The sequence below is a fragment of the Anastrepha obliqua genome, chromosome 5, assembly GCF_027943255.1.
Source record: "Anastrepha obliqua isolate idAnaObli1 chromosome 5, idAnaObli1_1.0, whole genome shotgun sequence".
Taxonomy (NCBI): Eukaryota; Metazoa; Arthropoda; class Insecta; order Diptera; family Tephritidae; genus Anastrepha; species Anastrepha obliqua.
The window spans coordinates 37115851-37136875 of record NC_072896.1 but is presented as its reverse complement, the minus strand read 5'-3'; the positions used below and the strand labels follow the sequence as shown (position 1 = coordinate 37136875).

The 21025-nt window shown below is 36.9% G+C and overlaps 2 protein-coding genes across 2 annotated transcripts; one reads left to right on the top strand and one right to left on the bottom strand.

The window, feature by feature from the left end:
* Positions 1-216: 216 nt before the first annotated feature.
* Positions 217-17025, top strand: LOC129248046 (acyl-coenzyme A diphosphatase NUDT19). Its single transcript, XM_054887458.1, has 5 exons — positions 217-495; positions 10935-11428; positions 12617-12698; positions 16380-16587; positions 16649-17025. Exons 1-5 carry the CDS (start codon positions 400-402, stop codon positions 16834-16836), a joined length of 1068 nt encoding a protein of 355 aa, XP_054743433.1. The 5' UTR covers positions 217-399; the 3' UTR covers positions 16837-17025.
* Positions 17026-19106: 2081 nt separating this feature from the next.
* On the bottom strand, positions 19107-20542 carry LOC129249021 (cytoplasmic tRNA 2-thiolation protein 2). Its single transcript, XM_054888633.1, has one exon. It carries the CDS (start codon positions 20470-20472, stop codon positions 19192-19194), a length of 1281 nt encoding a protein of 426 aa, XP_054744608.1. The 5' UTR covers positions 20473-20542; the 3' UTR covers positions 19107-19191.
* Positions 20543-21025: the final 483 nt, after the last annotated feature.

Here is a 21025-nt window from a genome sequence, read left to right as displayed (position 1 = left end):
GACTCCAATTTTATATAGTAGGAAATGAAAATAAACTGAATTGTTTTAATTTATTGGATTGGGGAATAAGTTCATGGGATGCCTCACGAACTCAACGAAAAAATCAAAGAAATTGGTTGATTCCATTGCTCGAACAGACCTAATGATTCCGATATATCGCTTTATTAGATATATTATAGCAGGAATCGATAATTCCATTGTATCGACGTGTTTTTTACATCCGTACAAACAAAATATAATTGCATTTACCTTAAATGTGTTTTGTTTAGTTTTTGAAACACAATTTTAAATAGTCGGAAGTGAAAAATAAACTGTATTTAATAATAATTTAGTTTGTTTGAATATATGTTAAGCATGTCTACATGTCTTCTGTTGGAACTCTGAATAAAAGTGTAGGGTATGGAGGAAGATTGCCCGCAGTATAAATATCGACCTTCGGCCACTGTAATACTTGCGATTGATAAAAACGATTTGCTTTCCAAACACAACTATGAGGTAACAAAGGGAGATGTTATTTATATACACTTACATTTGTATATAATGAAATTATTCAAAGATGGTAGAAAATGTTTAATTAATGTTCCACGTTTTAAAAAAAATGTCTTAACTACAAATGAAAACCCCCATCTGTAGAGCAGCACTCACTGCCTCACTTTATCGGCCATCTATTTACACACACCTTATGAAAAATTCAGAAAATGTCCAAGACCACCTTAAAAAGTTAGCAGTGCGGCTTACTGGTGCTGAAGTTGAATCTAGTCTCAACCACAGGCGATCCTTGTCTCTTTCTTATGGGCTTGTTTCTGGTTGTTATTGCTTGCCAGAAAAAAACATCAATTCATAAGATGTCCAAGACCAATTTGAAGTAGATTCCTGTGGCAGCTGGTTCTACGTTACCGAAATGGGTCGGGTTTTTCGTGACCAAGGGCTGCCGCCCTAGTAAACTAGCCCTGTCTAGTGTACCGTACCTCACCAACTTGAAGTACGAATTCTAATTTTTTTTTTTTAGTTTTTGCTTTTTGATTTGTTTAACATGTCATTGGAAAGTGAATGTGTGTATATACTATGTAGGTGAATTTTTTATTTTTATTTTAACATACTAATGTGCAGTTTATGATTTTCTAATTTGGCTGAGCTTTCCTTTTCTACCAGGATATATTTGCTTATAATGTCTAAGTGCGTGGACCGAATTTAAAAATTATAACACGCAAATGTAGCCACTATATCAGCCTTTTGATTTATATTACTTTTTATAAATTAAAATTAAGAATTAATAGCAATATTTAACGTTAAAAATGCACCTTTTTTGCATAAGCTTGAAAAAATGCCCTATTACAGACGCTTATTTCACTTAAATACAAACACAGAAAAGTAACGAATTCACTTATAAACACTCTTTATTAATTGAAGAATTGATTTAAAGCTATTTACACTAAATAATACTACAAATTCTATTAGAATTTTATTATTACAAATGTTCTTCTAAACGTTTGTAATGCCGTGCGGAATAAATGTGAGGAGCGAACTGTCAAACGAACGATGAGAGAGAGAAGAACAAAGCGAAATGAGAAAAAGCCAGTCAACATAAAGGGAATAACTCTTATATTATTATCGCGCGATTTTTAGTCCAAATTTTCGCCTGCGGCGCTTTTTTGCTTTCAAATATACATGCATATTACAAAAACAAATATTTTTACAAATACTGAAAATTTGGAATAAAAATCGCGCGATTTTTAGTCCAAATTTTCGCCTGCGGCGCATTTTTGCTTTCAAATATACATATATATTACAAAAACAAATATTTTTACAAAAGCTGAAAATTTGAAATAAAAATCGCCTAAATTTTCGCCATCGGCACTCATAACTTTTAAGATAAAACAACATTTTCGTAAGTGCTATGAATTATAAAACCTAAGTTAAATGCTTGCTGGGTTGTCGACTGCTGTATTCTCTTCTCTTCAACTGTATTTCAGTACAAACTGCAAATGTGGTCGGAAAAAACCTAATTTTTAAACTTCTCCCGGGGGTTCTATAGGGACCCTAGGAGGTTGGGACTTTCACAGTTATAATGGTGTGACCTTGCTCTTTCTAATGGGCGTGGTGGGTGGTGCCACGCCCCCTCCCCCTCCGCCCCCCATTCAAATATATCGTGGTAGTAAAGGAAAGTTTTTCCTCTAATTTTTTCCGTCCTTCTTCGAACTGGGTGGAATACAACATATGCCGCTCATTCATCTCTTAATAGAAACAGTATCGAGAAGCATTTTTTAATGGTGATTACTTTGGTCTTTGTAAAGGGGTCATTATTTCGTAAATGAGGGAAGAAACGTTTGTTCCGTAATATGATATCGGTGGTCTAAAATCTCATACGAACCGGGATAAGGTTTAACGTTGTAATTGTTTCAATGGGAAGACAGAATCCCAAACGAAATAGTGTGGGAAACTGTTATTTGGGCCGGGAAGCACTTCGTTCTTCGGAAGATTCTGCTGTCCATTGCATAAGCGCTGCTCGAAACTCGAGTTCTACCATCGTTTTGGGAACTATAAGCATTAATGTCAACATGCATAATTCACATCGCAGGCTGCCGGAAGCACAGTAGAGTACTCCCATATAGTTGTACAGTGAGACAGCGTGCTGGAATTGTTCAGACAAAATATATTCACATGCTGGGCAATACTCATTTTTTTGTTAGTGAAATATTGAACTAATTAACAAGATTTAGCAAAATATCTGGCTAAAAATCTATCTAATGTACTATTGTTAATCGTTGTACGGGTTATAATACGTTCACATATAAGTAGATGATCTACTTTTTCGTCCTTAACTGCCAATCCGTAAATAAAAAGCAAGATTTCCCATACAAATCTGAGATTATAAAATAATGAATATTATCTTAAAAGTATGGTTATTATCTTTTTTACATACAACCCTGTTTTTTCTGTGTTATAGGTCATAATTTTTGCGCGTGTAAAGAAAACCGTCAAAGTAAAAACTAAATAAAATGGATGCCGGCAAAGAAAACAGGTTTGTAGACATAATTCTAATAAAATCTTTGTTAGGTATTATTAACAATGCATTCATATAACAGAAATAAATCATATGTTCATACTTATTATAAAATGTAATATCGAATTTCGAATGCGTATTGCTGCCATAATTTTTTTAAAACTCAATAAACGTCGCTTACGGATTTCCTCCAACTGTTTATTATTAGCAGCCAGGTAGATTAATTTTGTGGATTTATTGGTAATTAATGCATATGTGAACGTACTTTTAGGCAACTTTGTTCAATAGCAAAATGTTAGTATGAACTTCTAAAACTAGTGTTCTTGTTTTACAGAGATGCGAGAAAGATTGTTGGGCCTGCAGGCGGTATCCTATCTGCGGGAATGTTCTAAAGTAAAGCACACCATAAATCTTTCAATTTAGAAAAATTAAAAAATATGTACATGTAATAAATGAATAATTTTTATTTAAAATTTGCAGATAAATTGAATTAAAACTTTTAATTTAAAACTAGTCAAACAAAGAGTGTCCATGTATTTGTTGTTAGTACTTTAATTAAGTTCAATTAATTTAATAATAAAAAATAGAATTGAAATGAAGAATATGAAATAAATTAAATTTCAAACGAACATAAAAACGAAGCGATTGATTTTCTTATATGTCGGTTCTCGTTGATTTGCGTATTCGAAATTTGTGTGGTTTTACCAATTTTTTCTTAACCTTACTTTCAAGTGACTGAAAGCGTTGTCTCCTACTCTCTTGGAAAGTTGGTAATTAAAAACATTTTCGCTGCGTCTGGTCATTGGGTTGTAATGGTGAGGCTTCATTAGAAACTGTGTAACGCGAAATGCTGAGCCTCTCAGCACAACGACTGGAAAACGCTGAAAAAAGGGCTTTGAGGAATTTGGTTTAAAAACGACTGCTCGAAAAATTGAGAATAATTGCAGCGGCCGGGTGCTCCAACATTTATATACATAAACCTATATATACATATAATTTGCGCGTATACCTCTTGGGTGTTTGGCCGAACTCCTCCTATTTGTGGCGTGCGTCTAGATGTTGTTCCACAAATGGAAGGACCTACAGTTTCAAGCCGACTCCGAACGGCAAATATATTTATGAGGAGCTTTTTCATAGCAGAAATACAATCGGTGGTTTGCCATTGCCTGCCGAGGGGCGACCGCTATTAGAAAAATGTTTTTCTTAATTTTGGTGTTTCATCGAGATTCGAACCCACTATACCTATGAAAATTTGTGGTAAGTATTTTCATCCTACTTTTATACAATATAAACACCTGTTGGCAACGAGGGCTAGTAAAACCGTTCCCACGACAGTCGGTTCTACGTAACCGGAACGACCCGGATTTATATCCGGCCGAGGACTGTCACTTCAACAGCATTCCTCGTATATGCACGGGGAATGTTCTGCTGCTACAACAACAACAACAGGGCTAATAAAACCATTGAGTACCAATAATTATAATAGTCTATAGCATCACTGGCTAAGGGTCTTATTTCAGTATGGCATCCATCTGCAGTTAATTAAACTTATTTTAGATCTTTGAACATAAGTCAAAAGTATGTCATCGTCCGATCGTCCTGTTTTCAGCTTAGGAATCAAGGGCATATAAAGCGTGACCTTTGTCTAAAGGGATGAACTTTTCCTATATAGTGTATGAGTTTTTGCAATGGACGTGACTTCGTTACATAAAAAGGCAAAGGAATCCCGGCTCATACTAAAGCACTTCTTAAAAAACTGGTCGATGCTGGTAGGAATGTCCAGCTAACAGAACTTTCCGTGCCTCACCTACAATACACAGACACGCGTTGATTATTATACTCACTAATAAAAAAAAACTGGTATACTCTCCGTAGACGCTTTCACCTGTTGCTTCTTATTATAAAATGTAATATCGAATTTCGCATGCGCATTGCTGCCATATCAGCCAATTGCACAATTAAATTAGTTACTATTTCTCCTTATCTTTAATCCCTATCATTAATAATAATTAAACAAACCAAAATATTCCACGAAATCAATTTCAATGAAGAAATACCTTATAAAACAGCTGATTGTCAATTTTGCATGTAATCTCTCATATGTGAACGGGTACATTAATTTTGTGGATTTATTGCTAATTACTGCATATGTGAACATATCTTTAAGCTAAGGCCTTTCTGCACTGCGAACGTATTAACGACAATACGTGTAACTATGGCGTGCATCAAATAAACTAAAACTGTTACACCAGTCCAAAAACAGTGCTTGGAAAGGGTTATTTATGTATATACGCAGCCTCGGTTTAGCTGAAACGACAATCTGTCTCCATCTCACGTGGCTGCACACCCACTAATAATTAAAGATTTTTCACCCTTCTCCAGCAGCGAGTTTTCAGAACAAGAACATTCGATTCAGCTACAGAAATCACTACGAGGTCCAACGACAGAAGCCGTGCGCGGAAACCTACCTAATGGTTGCCTCTACGATCCACTTAGCCATTTAGATAGATCAGGGTAGTTGGACGAATAAGTGAATACGGCGTGGTTAGAAAATAACCAGAGGGGGACAAACTACCACCTAACTCAATCCTTTTCAGGATACAGAGTATTTCGGAAATACCTACATAGATTTGACCATGACACCGTGGTGCCCAATCTACACGGAAAGGGATGAAGATGTTAAATACGTCTTGCTCCAATTCCCAGGCTATGCTCCCAAAAACTTTAAAATCTTAGACGGGGATAATATTGTAGATTTTATGGTGGGAGGAAATTCGCGCGCATGTAAAACATATTCATAACGATCTAAGACGCGCGGAGTCTCGTAGGCGTCAACAATAACTAGAATCCTTTAAGCTAACCAACCTCAAGAGGTTTTACCTTTTCGGCAGCTCCACGCGGAGACTGGTAGATTATGAATAGGCTGCAAATCGTCCATGCTGATATGCCCATATGACAGTACTCATGAGAGTTTCCTCTTCACAGGCGTCATCCCGAAAAAAAAATACCAGTCTAACGGTTAGACGCGATAGAAGTGAAACCTTCCGTAAAACAAACTGAGAGAGAATAAGACGAAAGCAGCATTAGGAGCGGGATAATTATAGGTTCATTATAATATTGCTATAAAGTTCATATTTTATTTTCTTCATTTTATTATTATTCATCCTCAATGTTTTCAATTTCAACAAATGATACGAGTGGCTTATGATAGCTAAAATATGATACAAATGCTTTGGTTTCGATGTTGTCAACATATCTTTGAAACACCGCGTCAATTGTTGTTTTTGATCGTGTTGTCGATTCAGTGCGATTGTTACACATTTTTAAATTGAATGTTGTATTGAGAACGTCAATTGAACGAACCGCTGTGTCCAATGCAACATTTACGTTAAAATCGCCACTTAAAATCATTGGAACTTTATTGTAATCTTTTCTAAGTATCCGCGATACTTCTGGTGTATACTTTATTAAATTTTCGTGAATGAATTCCGTGATGCTATTTATTGATTTTTTTTTTCTGTCGATACTCACGACACTTTTCTGTATTATTTTTCGGCATAATTGCGGTAAATATTTAAAAATGAAAATATTTACGAATATAAAAATACACACGCGGTTGCTATTATGAGCGTCCCCAGCAAAACCTGCGTGACCGAAACTCTAACTCAATTACATTTTTTTGAATGTTACAAACACATATGCACGCAGGTTTTGCTGGGGCGTGACCGAAACTCTAACACAATTACACATATGCACTCGTATTTGTTTGAAAATCGACTTTTTTTTGGTTCTCCGTCACCTTTGGAAAATGTGTAAACAGTAAGAAAACTTTATTCATATATTTTTCCTCATTTTTGCATCAGTAAAATGAAACAAACGCCGTAGCCGAATGGGTTGGTGCGTGACTACTATTCAGAATTCACAGAGAGAACGTCAGTTCGAATCTCGGTGAAAACACCAAAATTAAGGAAAACTATTTTTCTAATAGCGCTCACCCCTCAGCAGGCAATGGCAAAACACCGAGTGTATTTCTGCCATGAAAAAAAGCTCCTCATAAACATATCATAAAATAAAATAAAATAACTGTATACAAAATTTTTTTTTCTTGTGATTCGAACCAAGAATTTTGGATCGGAAGCTCACATTGCTAGCCGCTCGGCTATCGCGCCATGCTGTCGGCGCTGGCCTAAAAGTTATTTAGTTCGTCGCTACGTTTATATGTAATATTCGTAGCCAAGAGTGTCGCTTTTTTTCGTTTCACTTTTTCTCAAATCACTCCCAACGATTCTAAAGAAGTTTTCACTTCAAAAAATGGATATAAGTAGAGGTGCATGCGCACAAATTAAAGTGATTTAATAAAGTGAGCAAGTTGTGCTGCCATTAGCCTGTAACTTTTATTTAGCAATCCAGTGGTCGAACTCAGAGGAAATATTGAGAGGCTTTGTAATGCACAACATCGTAACCAGTGGCGGATCCAGGATTTCATAAAGGGGGGGCTCCGGGGTATTTTAGAAGGGTGTTTTTATTAAAAATCAATTTCGTGAATAAAATATGGCATTATTCGCGCTGCATGTCATGACTAGCCGATGAAAAAACTAATAGCTCTAGATATCTTGTAAAAAAAATTCTAAAAATAGTAAAGGACTTTGATTCAAAATTACAAGAATAATTGGCGGTTTTTATACATCGTGGGACACCTTCATAAATAATTACGCCTATTTAAGATACAATATATTATAACATGTGTTGGAGCCAACTTGCAATTCAACCATGTATAGTTTAAGTAGGAAAAAAATATCAACTCTGTTTGTAACTTCTTTACTTCTTCTTCTTGTATTAATGCTTACTGTGACTCAATTCACTCCAATAAAGTTCTTCAAACGAAACGGTCGTGTTTATATATAATATTATATATTTAATTGCGCTTTTCTCTAACAACATGTGTTGCTATATAACGGCAAGAAAGTTACCATGAAAGAGCCGTTGCAGCTTTTCCTTATCGTAACGGCGACACCCTGTGTACTGTTAACTCGAAATTTTAAATAGCGCGCCAACGAAATCGCGATGACGGCGCCGAGTGATTTTTCCCTAAGTTTTTTTGGTGAATAACTAGGCTATCTTTAAACATGCATGAACATGCTTCTATTCTTTTGTTTCTTTCAACGAGCAGAATGCATTGTGTCGAGCATTTGTTGACAAGTAGTTAATGTGATTGTTAATACGCCTCCTAACATGAAGAGAACATTATTTTCTTATTTCGAGCGCCTTGATCCAGAATCAGAACCAAAAATAAAAAAGAAGGAAAATCAGGTAAAGTTAAAAATTTGTATCCAAGAACAGTCAGTGTACAGTTGGTGCTCAAATTAATAGAATCACTATGAAAAATTCAAGTTTCAGCCATTTAACTGATAATAATCAAAGGATAGTCTATTTTTAATATGTTGTTTATTAAATTTCTATAATACGAAAAAACAATATTCAAACCAGTCTTTTAATAAAAAAATATCAAAAAAAAATCAAAAAATCAATATTTTGCGTGAGCACCTCGTGCAGCAATTAAAACCGGAATCCTTTTGGGTATGCTTTCAACGCATTTTAAGCAGTTTGTTTTTATTTGGTCGTCATTTTTCCAAATATTTTGCAGTCTTTCGCTCAGTTGTTCTTTATTTGTAATATTATCTTTCGATATTTCTGTCTTTGTTGACTCTTAAAGGTTCTCAATTGGATTGAGGTCTGGTGAGTTTCCTGGCCAATTAAGAACCTGAATTTTTTTTGAGTAAGGTAAATATTTTTTTTATTTTCCACAACGGAATCGCAAAGTAATACTCTGTAGCTTTAAAATCCATTTTTTAAAAGACTTCTAGTATGAATGAAAAAAAAGTTATACTATTTTGAATTTAAGACTTTTAGACATGCAAATTCATTTTCTTAACGCCCTCTTTAATGGCGCAACAGATGCTTAAAAAACTATGTATGTTCGACATTGGTGTCGCTGATTACGAATCTGATGTTAGTTTTTTAAAATTCAAAATGGCTGATCCAATATGGCGGACGATCTTTCGAAAATTTAATGTAATTCGCTTGAAACTTGTTATTGGATCTGCCATTTTGAATTTTAAAAAACTAACATCAGATTCGTAATCAGCGACACCAATGTCGAACATAAATAGTTTTTTAAGCATCTGTTGCGCCATTAAAGAGGGCGTTAAGAATATGAATTTGCATGTCTAAAAGCCTTAAATTCAAAATAGTATAACTTTTTTTTCATTCATCCTAGAAGTCTTTTAAAAAATGGATTTTAAAGCTACAGACTATTACTTTGCGATTCCGTTGTGGAAAATAAAAAAAAAAATTTACCTTACTCAAAAAAATTCATAAAGATGTCCAAAATCGGCATTTCTTGACTATTTAACCACAAATTGCCAAAAGTCCTGACGTGCTGGAGCATTTTCAAGATCAAATTCGTTTTCAGCACAAAAAAAACTTCAAGAGACACTCGTAGCCGTTTTAGAAATTGGACAAAAATGAAATTACGCAGGCCTGTGTAATTATTCAAAATTTTGAATTGCGTCCGTCGTATTATATTTGTTTTTATTATAAAATAAATTAAAACTGGAAGAAAAATCTAATAAACTGCTAATGCATATAAAAAAATATTGTTTTTTTTTTAAATTGACTCATACAGAATTGAAACATAAAATTTTAGAGCATGATTCCAATGGGGGGGGGTCCGGACCCGAAAACCCCCCCCGTGGATCCGCCACTGATCGTAACAATATAATTATATATGGATATATTCTTCTCAACATTTGCTCTTTGGAATATAACAATTGAGAATGTAGGATCTGTAAATAAACGGATCATAATTTGAACCAGATTTCTAGCAGGATCAAATAGCCACTTTCTAACGCTGGGCGAAAAGAAAAGGCCTTATACCACATCAAACAGGCCTTATACCACAGTCCAACTCTCGTTTCTAATATTAAGTTAATTTAGTTAGACCACATTCATACAAGACAACTCTTGTTGCTTCAACTTGGCGAATTCTATTTTAGCGTCGCCCGTCGTGTTCACAACTAAACTCTGTTGCGTGCAATTGTTTTAGTTTCAACACCTTTCAACACCGTAGCTATACCTTTCATTTTGTCTGCGCCGCATTCTGCAAATGACTGGTGGTTATGTGTCCGATTTCGCCTTTGCTGAAACTAGTTTAATCGGGCGGAACGCATTTTTGCTGTAAGAAGAGGCTTTTTAGCGGATCTGTCATTGTTGTTGTTGTTGTAGCAGCATAACATTCCCCGTGCATATACGAGGAATGTTGTTGAAGTGACAGTCCTTGGCCGGATATAAATCCGGGTCGTTCCGGTTACGTAGAACCGACTGTCATTCATTGAATTTGCTTCTCTCAAGATACGCTGCACAACCGAGGTTTTGATTTCCATGTTATGGCTATGCTTTAATCCTTCAGCAATGTTGGAACAATTCTGAATCGATCTTTATCATCACGATCAGTTTTTCGTGGACGCCCACTTTTTAAAGGGCTTGATAAACTTTCCCTTTCCGAATATTTTACCCAGAATTTGCACTATTCGCGAAATTTCGACATTTGATAGGTTTTGCTGCTTATAGGCAATAATATAAATTTTTTGCTTCTCGAATAAAAACATTTTTTTTTAAACTTCGTTGTTTTCACACCAATTACCAACACTTAGTATACTTACTGGCTCCAAATTTCACCAAATAAGGTCAAATTAAAACAACACTATTAAGAAAATGAAAAGGTACGCGTTACGAATTTAAAATAACAGGAAAAGCACTCTAAGAGGAAACGCCGTTGGCGTTTTTTTACCGAAAGTGTGCAAATGTACATACATATATACTCGTCTATGTAAAACTGTAAACTATCTAATTCAAAATTTTTTTTTTTAAGATTCTACTTTTTGAACGCACTACGCATACGGCTTTTACGCCTGGGCACTGCGTCTTTCCTGGAGGCACTTTCGAAGAAGCGGCAGATGAAAGCCAAGAATGGTTGGATTATTTTAAAAATTATGGCATAAACCCAAATCTACTGGATAGTTTAATTGTTCAATATTCCTGCATTAAAAGATCAAATCCTCTTCTAACGAGCGGAAAAAATTTGTCACGCGATATTTCATTGCGAATAACCGCCTTGCGCGAGACATTTGAAGAAGTTGGAATTTTATTATTTCGAGATCATGAAACTCTCAAGAAGCTTACTTCGACGCCTACTTTTGGTGAAGATTACAATAGTCTGAACTTTGATCGTGCTAAGTGGCAGAATGCAGTCCATAATGATGCAAAACAGTTCCTGTACTTATGTCAGACTCTTCAAATAGTTCCCGACTTATGGTGCCTGTACGAATGGTCATTATGGCGCTCACCACTGGAAGCAACAAAAAGGTTGGTTTGGATTGTACTTCATATGTATAATATAATATGTAAATATTTTCAAATTTTAAGTGATGTGAAATTTTTGTTTGTTGATTAAAAGTGATAGTGAATCAATCCTATGAAAGCAGAAGAAATCTTTGGTCAAGAAATTTTTTATTTGATTGAATTGCCGATTGTCCACATATAACTCGCACTCTCTTCGCTTCAACGCAACGCGAGAAACCCGAGTGTTGACTACAATGAACGCTTTGCCAGCGAAAACTTCAAGGTGAAAAATAGGTAAATCATGCACAAGAAAGTTAGTAAAATTTATTTCTTGCAATAATAACAGCATTTTGTATGCATCTGATGATTGCCAGCGTACGCGAAAAGCTGAAAATTATCCAACTTTACCCAACTTAAAGTTGGTGTTAGCTCAACTTTTCAAGTTGAATTACCCAACTTGGTTTGAAATGAGTAATTAATAATCCAAATACCACATTTGTGGAAATGTTTCTTGTTAATAACTTTTGGACGGTTGAACATAGTGGTGCTTCGTTTCTGGAACAGTAATATTGGTACCGAATCTCATCGATTGGTACCTATATTAAATATTTTTAAATTTTGGAATCCAGGCTGTAAACTAAATATTTCCTAATCTTATTTGATTACAAAGTGTTAGGCCATGAGAAATTTTTTAACGGTGTAGCCATCGAAATTTTTCTTATTTCAAGGCTCAGCACGATTGAATGAAGTCACTCCCTCAAAACGTCTGTAGAGGCATTGTTTCTAAGGTAAATAGAAGAAGCACGTAAGCCTGGATATCAGAATGCAATTGTATGCCGTATTTTAATGGCAAATAGTTTTTGTAAGCAGCTTTTTGTTGATATAAATGCATCGGAGAATGCCCTGCAAAGGGCTGACAGCAGTTAGAAACAAAAATTTCTATAATTTGATTTTTCAAGTTGCAGTAGTTTTCCAACCCATACCAACCGAACGATAGTCACGCACAAATCCACGCGGCTCCAGTGGAATTTTACCTAATTATAACTAACTCAGCTTTTACATTCCAACAACAAGCATTAGGCCATAGCATATCCACTACTAATCAATAATAATCGAAATCCAGTCGATCGCAGAAAAATAAATCTAATTATTTAAAAATTATATGTATGTGTATGTATGTTCTTCCATTTATGCTTACTTTTATACTTGCAGATATGATACCGTATTTTACTTCGCCAGTCTTGCACAGAGACCAAAATTATTACCGGAACGCACTGAAGTCAAAGTGGCTATGGTCAGTATCTATCAAAATTTGTAATTATTTTGCTATTATTTCTTGTTCAATGATATTAAATACATAATTAGTGTCGAGGAATATGTAAAGACAAGAAGATGCTGTTGCCGGACTGCTCCGCTAATTCAAAAGAATTACAATCAATTTAGATTGTAATAAAGCTTGTCGTATCATAGGCTCGCGAGTTTCGTCAGTCGACGATTCCACTCCAAAGGAAACAGAATTGAGGTGGACTGGTCAGCGTAACATAAAACAGAACCGAATATATGTCATGGCACCAATTTATTCATAAGCAATACGCATTAAAACGAACTAGTTTTAAAGGACGAGAACTGGTTCCCACAACTGAATGGCCCACGGTCTCCGTCTCGCAAATAACCAAAATGCCGACCCATAATATCTCGTCAGACTTGGTAAACGGTTATGTGGAACCAGTGGTTTGCTACAAGCTTCAGACAACTACAGGGGAGAGAGCGGCGTTTCAAGAAAGGTCGTTTGTTCCTGTAAGAACAAAGACGGCGAACTGGTGACTGACATCCAAAGCAATCTTAAATTATGGAGGGAACACTTCTCGAACCTGTTAAACAGTGATAGCTGCGCATGTCACAGAGAATGTGAAGATCCCGATATCCCAATCGTCGACGACGGAATTGGCGTTCCGCTACCCGACCATGACGAGGTGAGGATAACGATAATGCGGCTAAAGAACAACAAAGCCGCGGGCGCCGACGGACTGCCGGCTGAGCTATTCAAACATGGCGGCGAGGAGCTGGTAAGGTGCATGCATCAGCCCCTATGCAAAATAAGGTCGAATGAAAGCATGCTTGCCGATTGGAATTTAAGTGTGCTCTGCCCAATCCATAAGAAGGGCGATCCTGCAATCTGTGCCAATTACGGCGGGATTAGTCTTCTAAATATCGCCTATAAGATTCTAGCGAGCGTATTGTGTGAAAGACTGAAGCCCACCGTCAACCAACTGATTGGACCTTATCAGTGCGGCTTTAAACCTGGAAAGTCTACCATCGACCAAATATACACAATACGCCAAATCCTGGAAAAGACCCATGAAAGGAGAATCGACACACACCGTCTTTTCGTCGATTTCAAAGCTACATTCGACAGTACGGAAAGAAGTTACTTGTATGCCGCGATGTCTGAATTTGGTATCCCCGCAAAACTAATACGGCTATGCAAGATGGCGTTGCTCAACACCAGCAGCGCCGACAGAATTGGAAAGGACCTCTCCGAGCCGAGTTTGATACCAAACGAGGTTTCAGACAGGGTGACTCACTGTCGTGTGACTTCTTTAACCTGATGTTGAAGACCATCGTACAAGTCGCAGAACTTAATCGCTCAGGCACAATATTTTATAAGAGCGTACAATTGCTGGCGTATGCCATGGCGCTTGGACGATGACAACATCCGATGAAGCGACGCTTGGAGTGTTCGAGAGAAAGATTCTCCGTAAGATTTTTGGACTTTTGCACGTTGGCAACGGCGAATATCGCAGGTGATGGAACGATGATCTGTATGAGCTTTACGACGACATAGACATAGCGCAGCGAATAGAGATCCAGCGGCTACGTTGGCTGGGTCATGTCGTCCGAATGGATGCAAACGCTCCGGCTTTGAAAGTATTTGATGCGGTACCAGCTGGTGGTGGCAGAGGAAGGCCTCCTCTGCGTTCGAAAGATCAGGTGGAGAAGGACTTGGTTTCACTTGGTGTGTCCGATTGGCGCCGGTTAGCACGAGAAAGAAACGACTGGCGCGCTTTGTTAAACTCGGACAAAATCGCGTAAGCGGTTATCGCGCCAATTAAGAAGAAGTTTACGGGGTTGTTTTTGGAGCTTTGTCAGTTGTCACATATTTGTACTGGCTCAAATCATGCAAAAATAAATAATTGGTGTGGATTTTACTTCGCTGTACGGACTTACTTCGGATTTGTGAAACAGGGCTCCGACGCGGCAAAGTATGGAGATACCTCTAAATCACCGTCAACAGATCCCGCCAAAATCTACAGTAGTCTATGGGCTAATACGGAAGGAAACTTAGTTCCATGAAGTAAGAGGGCGAAAGCTGAGAGATAACAGGAGTAATACCGTTTCATGCTTAAGGCTGATTGTGGAAAGTTTAGAAGAAATGCCATCGTGAAGCATCGAGTCACAGGAGATGCAAAGGCGAAGGAGCAAATCAGATAATCCAACATATGCAGCGAAGTGGAGTAATTGTGTCTTCGAGTGGTAACCAGTTATGTTGGTTATAGAGAAAGATTTTAGCAACCACGAAAAAGGGCAGCTACCCTTTATCATGAAATGAATTTCCACACTTGTTTTAAAGAGGTTACTTCAAGGTGAAAATTGAGGATTGCAATCGTAAGAGCCTTCGGCATAGGAGATGGAACATCAAATTACATACCAAGTTGCCTTTCGCCTAATCCTTTGGAGGTCACTGCACGACAAATTTATCCTTCATCTTATTGCTTATTAATTAACTGGGCATGTTGCATCACAAAATGGTGCAATTCATCTACATATGTTACCCTACAGTTTTTCCCAATGAGTACCTTCGTCCATTGCAGAAATTACACCTCTTCCGAACGATAAATCATTCAGAAGTCTTAAATTACTTGTAAAGAGTTTTTGTTTGTCCCAATTTCGTTGGCACTTTTCAACTACCTTTCGCAAGTGCTCCTCCAGAGTGCGATTGAATATTTCGACCATTCCATCCGATTTCGAGTGCAAGGGTGTTGTACGTGTTTTTTAAATCCCCATCCAGCAACGCTTCTCTTTAAATACTGCCGATTCGAAGTTTCTTCCTTGGTCTGAATGCAACTCAATAGATACTCGAGTCACTCAGTTCTGCACAAAAACCTCAGCCCTCTTGGTTTAGTAGAGTTTACACTTTTGGCCATTTAGGCTTGAATCTCTGTGAAAAACGAAAATGAAGAGCAAGTTTTTCTAATAGCGGTCACCTCTCGGCAGGCAATGGCGTACCGCCGCCGAGTGTATTTCTGCCATGAAAAAGCTCCTCATAAAAAATATCTGCGTCGGCTTAAAACTGCAGGTCCTCCCATTTATGGAAAAAGCACGCCACAAATAGGAGGAGCTCGGCCAAACCCCCAAAAAGGATGTAAGCGCCAATTATATATATGTAAAGAAAATGTTGGAGTATAATTTTTGTGTTTGGCAGTTTCGTTGTTGTTGTAGTAGCATAAACATTCACCACACTTACATACGGGGAATGCTGCTGGAGTGACAGTCCTTGGCCGAATATAAATCCGGGTCGTTTCGGTAATGTAGAATCGACTGTCGTGGAAACGTGTTTGGCAGCTTCAATTGCGTTCGCTTACTCTTCCCCTTCACAAACAAGTGATTTCGATTCCTTTTTTTTATGATTCTCGTCGTTGACAGCGAATTAGGAAGGTGCAGTCTTGTCTTCTATCATTATTGATTGTGTATGGGAACTACTTGGAAAAGTCTAGGTAAACGTCAAACTGTTGGATACACGAATAAACCTAAGACGTATCTATACAAGGTGATAGCAGTAGAATGGGTAATTTTTTTTCTTACGCTACTGTGTTTCTTACGGTGTTTTCAATGTCAAAGTGAACAAAGTCTCAAAACCTCATATGGCAATTATATTTATGGTTGAACTATATTCCTTTTTTTATTTTATTTGTAGTGGCAAACGGCATCAGAATTCTTGGAACTCTATAAACAGCGCAAAATATGGTTACCCCCTCCTCAAGTATATGAACTTTTGCGACTTTCAAATATTAAAAGTTTACAAAACTTGACAAATTTTGCTTGCGTAAGAAGTAAACAAGGTACAAATCTACTTACACCGGTTTATTACAAGTGCTTGGACGCTGTAATTTTGGTTTTGCCTGGTAAGACATTTTTAATTTAAATTCTTTACTTAGTACAATCTGCTTGTTTTTTTACTTTAAGGTGACGAAATGTACCCCACCAATACCAATAAACCAATGAAAGTAATTGATTGTACCAGTAAACAGCTATTAAATATGACAAAACAGCTCCATCGATTAGTTCTTTTCGACGTATATAACACAATAGTTCAAAAAAATATTTTCGCAACAGATGGTCATTTAAGTTTTTTTACAAAAAATAAACTTTAGTAGATATAGATATTTTATAAAAAATTAACTTATTGGTGTGGGTATCAAGTTAATCGCGTTGTGGTGAATATAGGAAACTGAATATTACTATAAAATTAATACTAACATGTTTATAAATAAGAATATTAATGAAAAAAGTTAGTTATACGTTTTTGGAACAAAATAAATAAAAGATTCGAAAAAAATTAATTATGCATTTTTGGAACAAAACTGATTTTTAATTAGAAAAAGAAAATAATAGAATATTACAAATATTTATAACTTCTAAAACCAAAAATAGACCTTTATTTTCTCTGAATCCGTTAAAAAATGTTATTTCTCAAATGAGCACAATTTTCACCTATCATATATATGGACAACAGAAAAAAAAACTTCCATGAAAATAGCAAGACAAGCAGCTGTTATTGAAGCTTGAAAATCATTTCAAATTTATCGGTCTTACACTATTAAGCATATTGTCGCGAGAAAGTACGTGAAGCTACTGGCAACAATAGCAAGCGAATGAGATATAAAAAAAGAAACATGAATTTGCCTTGATGCCAGATGGCGAGACAGAACTCGCCAGAAGATACGAGCTGCCAAGTATAAAAGTTACGATAATAATTAAGCACATGCATTTAGTCTTGGCATAAATTCTGTGACAAATTTTACAATGCATAAGGCGAGAACAAATTCGCAGAAAAAAGTTCCGTTATTTTTGCTTTTGTTCGTATGCATTGTCTACTCATAAATTATACTAAATTTCGTGGCAAATTTCGCTAGTTAACAATGGAGTAGGAAGCAAAGGACAATCGCTTTGCAGTGTTTGCATTACATAAATATGGTAAATGTGCAAGCGAGATTTACGAATTTACGTTTCCACGACAGTCGGTTCTACGTTACCGAAACGACCCGGATTTATATCCGGTCAAGGACTGTCACTCCAGCAGCATTCCCCGTATGTAGGTAGGGGGAATGTTTATGCTGCTACAAAAACAATTGCTGAAAAAACTTAATATTTCGAGAACGTTTCTTCCCAAACGGCTGCAGCGACAGACAGAAAAGTAAGTGGTCGCCCTCGCGTGGTTCGAACCAGTGCAGCCATAAAAGCCGGTCGAGAAAGAAATCGCAGAAATCCCCTCAGAAAGCAGAAAATGATGTCCAGGGAAATGAATGTATCGATCAAATTCATGTCAAGACTAATTCGAGATGATCTCCACACAAAGCCTTCCGGCGCTCAACTGGTCATCTTTTGAAAACGCGCTTGAAGAAAATTATACCTGACAGATGCAAGCTGCTTCTTCAATGGCACACGGCAGCAAGCAGCTTCCCAAATATTTCCCCTCAGGGCTGGTATCGAATCCAACCCTGGACCAGAAGTATTCTATTGCTGTGTATGACCTAAACGCCTCCACCCGAACTCCACCTCGGTTAGGTGCTACAAGTGGAACCACCTTAAGATCTGTTCTGGTCTTAAGTCTCATAGGGAGTGTTCCACACGGTATGTGGCCACGTGTTGCTCCCGCCAGCAGGCGTCTCTTGCCTCAACGGCTACTACCCCCCCTGATAGGTCGGCACCTCCAACCGCCACCACAACCCATTCCTCCATGGGAAGGAGCCTATCGGAGCATCACAACTCCCCCAAAACACCCGATCCTCTTCCCTCCATCTCCAACCCCAGTGCGGAGACAAACCAGTAGCTCTTGGTCCCCTGCACAGTCTGCTCCGTGTGTCAAACCAGAATACCTCGGAACCTGGCATCAGTCAAATGCAATTCTTGCAATGGCTGGACTCAAATTGAGTGAGTGAACAACTGACTACGTTGCCCCCAGCTGCAGAGCTCCGCAACCGCCCCCCGTGGCGCGGCCGCCCACCACCATCAGGCCGCAAGAACTACAACGGAATGCACAGCAGGTCCAACGTAGGCATCCACACAAGTTTCTCACCCCCCGTCCTACAACAGCCTTATCTAGAAGCTTTAAGCTTCTACAATACAACTGCCACGGACTCACGAATAAGGTCGGCGAGATAGTTGACTTTAAGAGCCGGCACAGTACCCTAATAGCTGCTGTCCAAAAAACCAAGCTGCATTCATCAGACAACGTCACTCCACCCGGATTCTTCGTAATCGGGACCATTGCCAAGTCACAGTGTACTTTATTTTTAAGAACCGCTTGAAGTTGTCACTTGAATTAAGCAAAACCATCAAAAGGAAGAGAAATGCTGTTGTTGTAAATCGATAACCTTTCTAGTTGGGATGATGGAACATCAAATAAAACAAAATACAAACATTTCGGTTGTACATCAATTATTTATATCTAAATCTATAGTGCATGTTCGTAGATATATAAAATATTTGTAAATTCTGTAGCATTGCTATATTAAATTAACTTCGCAGTCACGTTGCATATTTTCACAGCGGTGACAAAGACTTTTTCCTTGTTTACTCTTGCAATTCAAATATTCCTTGTGATCGGGAAATGACTCAATTAATGATACGACTTCTTTAGATACATAACGAGAGTACTCAACTGCCAATAGAGTTTTAGATTCTGCTAAAAATAGAGAATTACAGATTGTGCAAAGATCATATCTAGTACTCTGATTTTCCGAATTTTGAATGATGCACTCTTTTCCCTCTGGATTTGGGTAATTATTTGGTGCTATTTTACTTCCAGTACGAAATATTGTTGAAACAGTTGATTTATAGTTTTTTTGTAGATCTTGTATAAATAATTCCGTTATGTCTTGCAAACTGTTTCCGCAACCGGATAATAGATCAGGCGATGTTTTTAATGTTTTCAAATTTCTTGCGCGTACATAAAGTATGACCTCTGATTGACTTAGATCCTTAAGCGGACGCATTAATTTTATACCATTACCCAAACGGTCATCGAGGAACGCAACGTCCAAAGCAGCGTTATTCCCGTGACCAAGTACAATGCTTGAAAGCAGGTCAGCTGCAACATTTATGTTAATTGAAGGTATAAAAACATATCTACAATTTAGATACTGTGACACTGAAGCTATTAATTTATTACGATGCATTCTTAGGAATTCTTTACGACTTGTAGTTGTCTGGATTCTATAAAAATTACTTGCAAATATTTTCTCCTTATCCGTTTCCCGTGCCAAGTACGAGTCTATGTTATCAATATCGAATGGTTCCTGATCCTTACCACATCTTAAATTAATAACATAACTTTTAACACCCTCTTGTTTGAAAAGAAATTCTTGCACAGTTTTTATATAGCTGCTATAATCAATAGCATTTAAATTTCTGTTCGTCAGTTCGTAATCATCAATAAATAGTATTTTAAATTCACAGCACAGTCTCTTAAAATTCGTTTCTATTTGTGCCTTCTGCAACATATCCAAGAGGACTATGGCCTCTGCACTGCCATCGAACACTAAAAGTATGACCGCATTTCGAGGTAGCAATTTAGAAGATCCCACTGTAGCTCGAAACTTGTGATTCACGTATTGGATGAAGCAGATTTTGCATTCCGCTTCTCTGAAATGTAATTTATAAATTTCACCATCTTGCCCACATTTATGACAAATGCCTTTCGGTTCCGATAAAACTTTTTCCGTTTGCGGTGTCATATAATCAGCATCCCCATCATCACCAAAATTTTCATCATTTAAGCTGCACATTTCCAAACTGCTTCCGTCTATGATACTATTGGAACAATTATCACATTATTATCGATAGAAGGTCTTGCACTCCAATATCATAATCGAATTTTAAGCTATGTTCCCACGTCAAGTAATTCTCTCTCTAACCTTACGTTTACACAAGGAAATGATAATAACGATACTAATAGCCACTATTGAATTTAGAAGTCTTGGATTTCAATGATACTTTTAATTTTTACTGAATAAGTAAGAAAATGTGAAATAATTAAAAAAAAAAGCTGAAAGCCTCTGCTGCTAGCACTGCGTTTGCTTAATTCTACTAATAATTTGATTATCATGTAGGACAAAAATACATAAAAAATGAAAAAAGGAAGATGTATAAATAAAATTAAAAGTAAATAGAAAAAACTCAAATATATAAAAATGAAATAAAAAGTAAATAGAACAAATGCAATTATACTAAAATGAAATGAAAAGGAAATAGAAAAATTTAAATATATTATTAATGATCACATTAAAAAGTACTTTTTTGCCTACAGCAAAACCATTCTTTGTTCCTTACTACAAACGA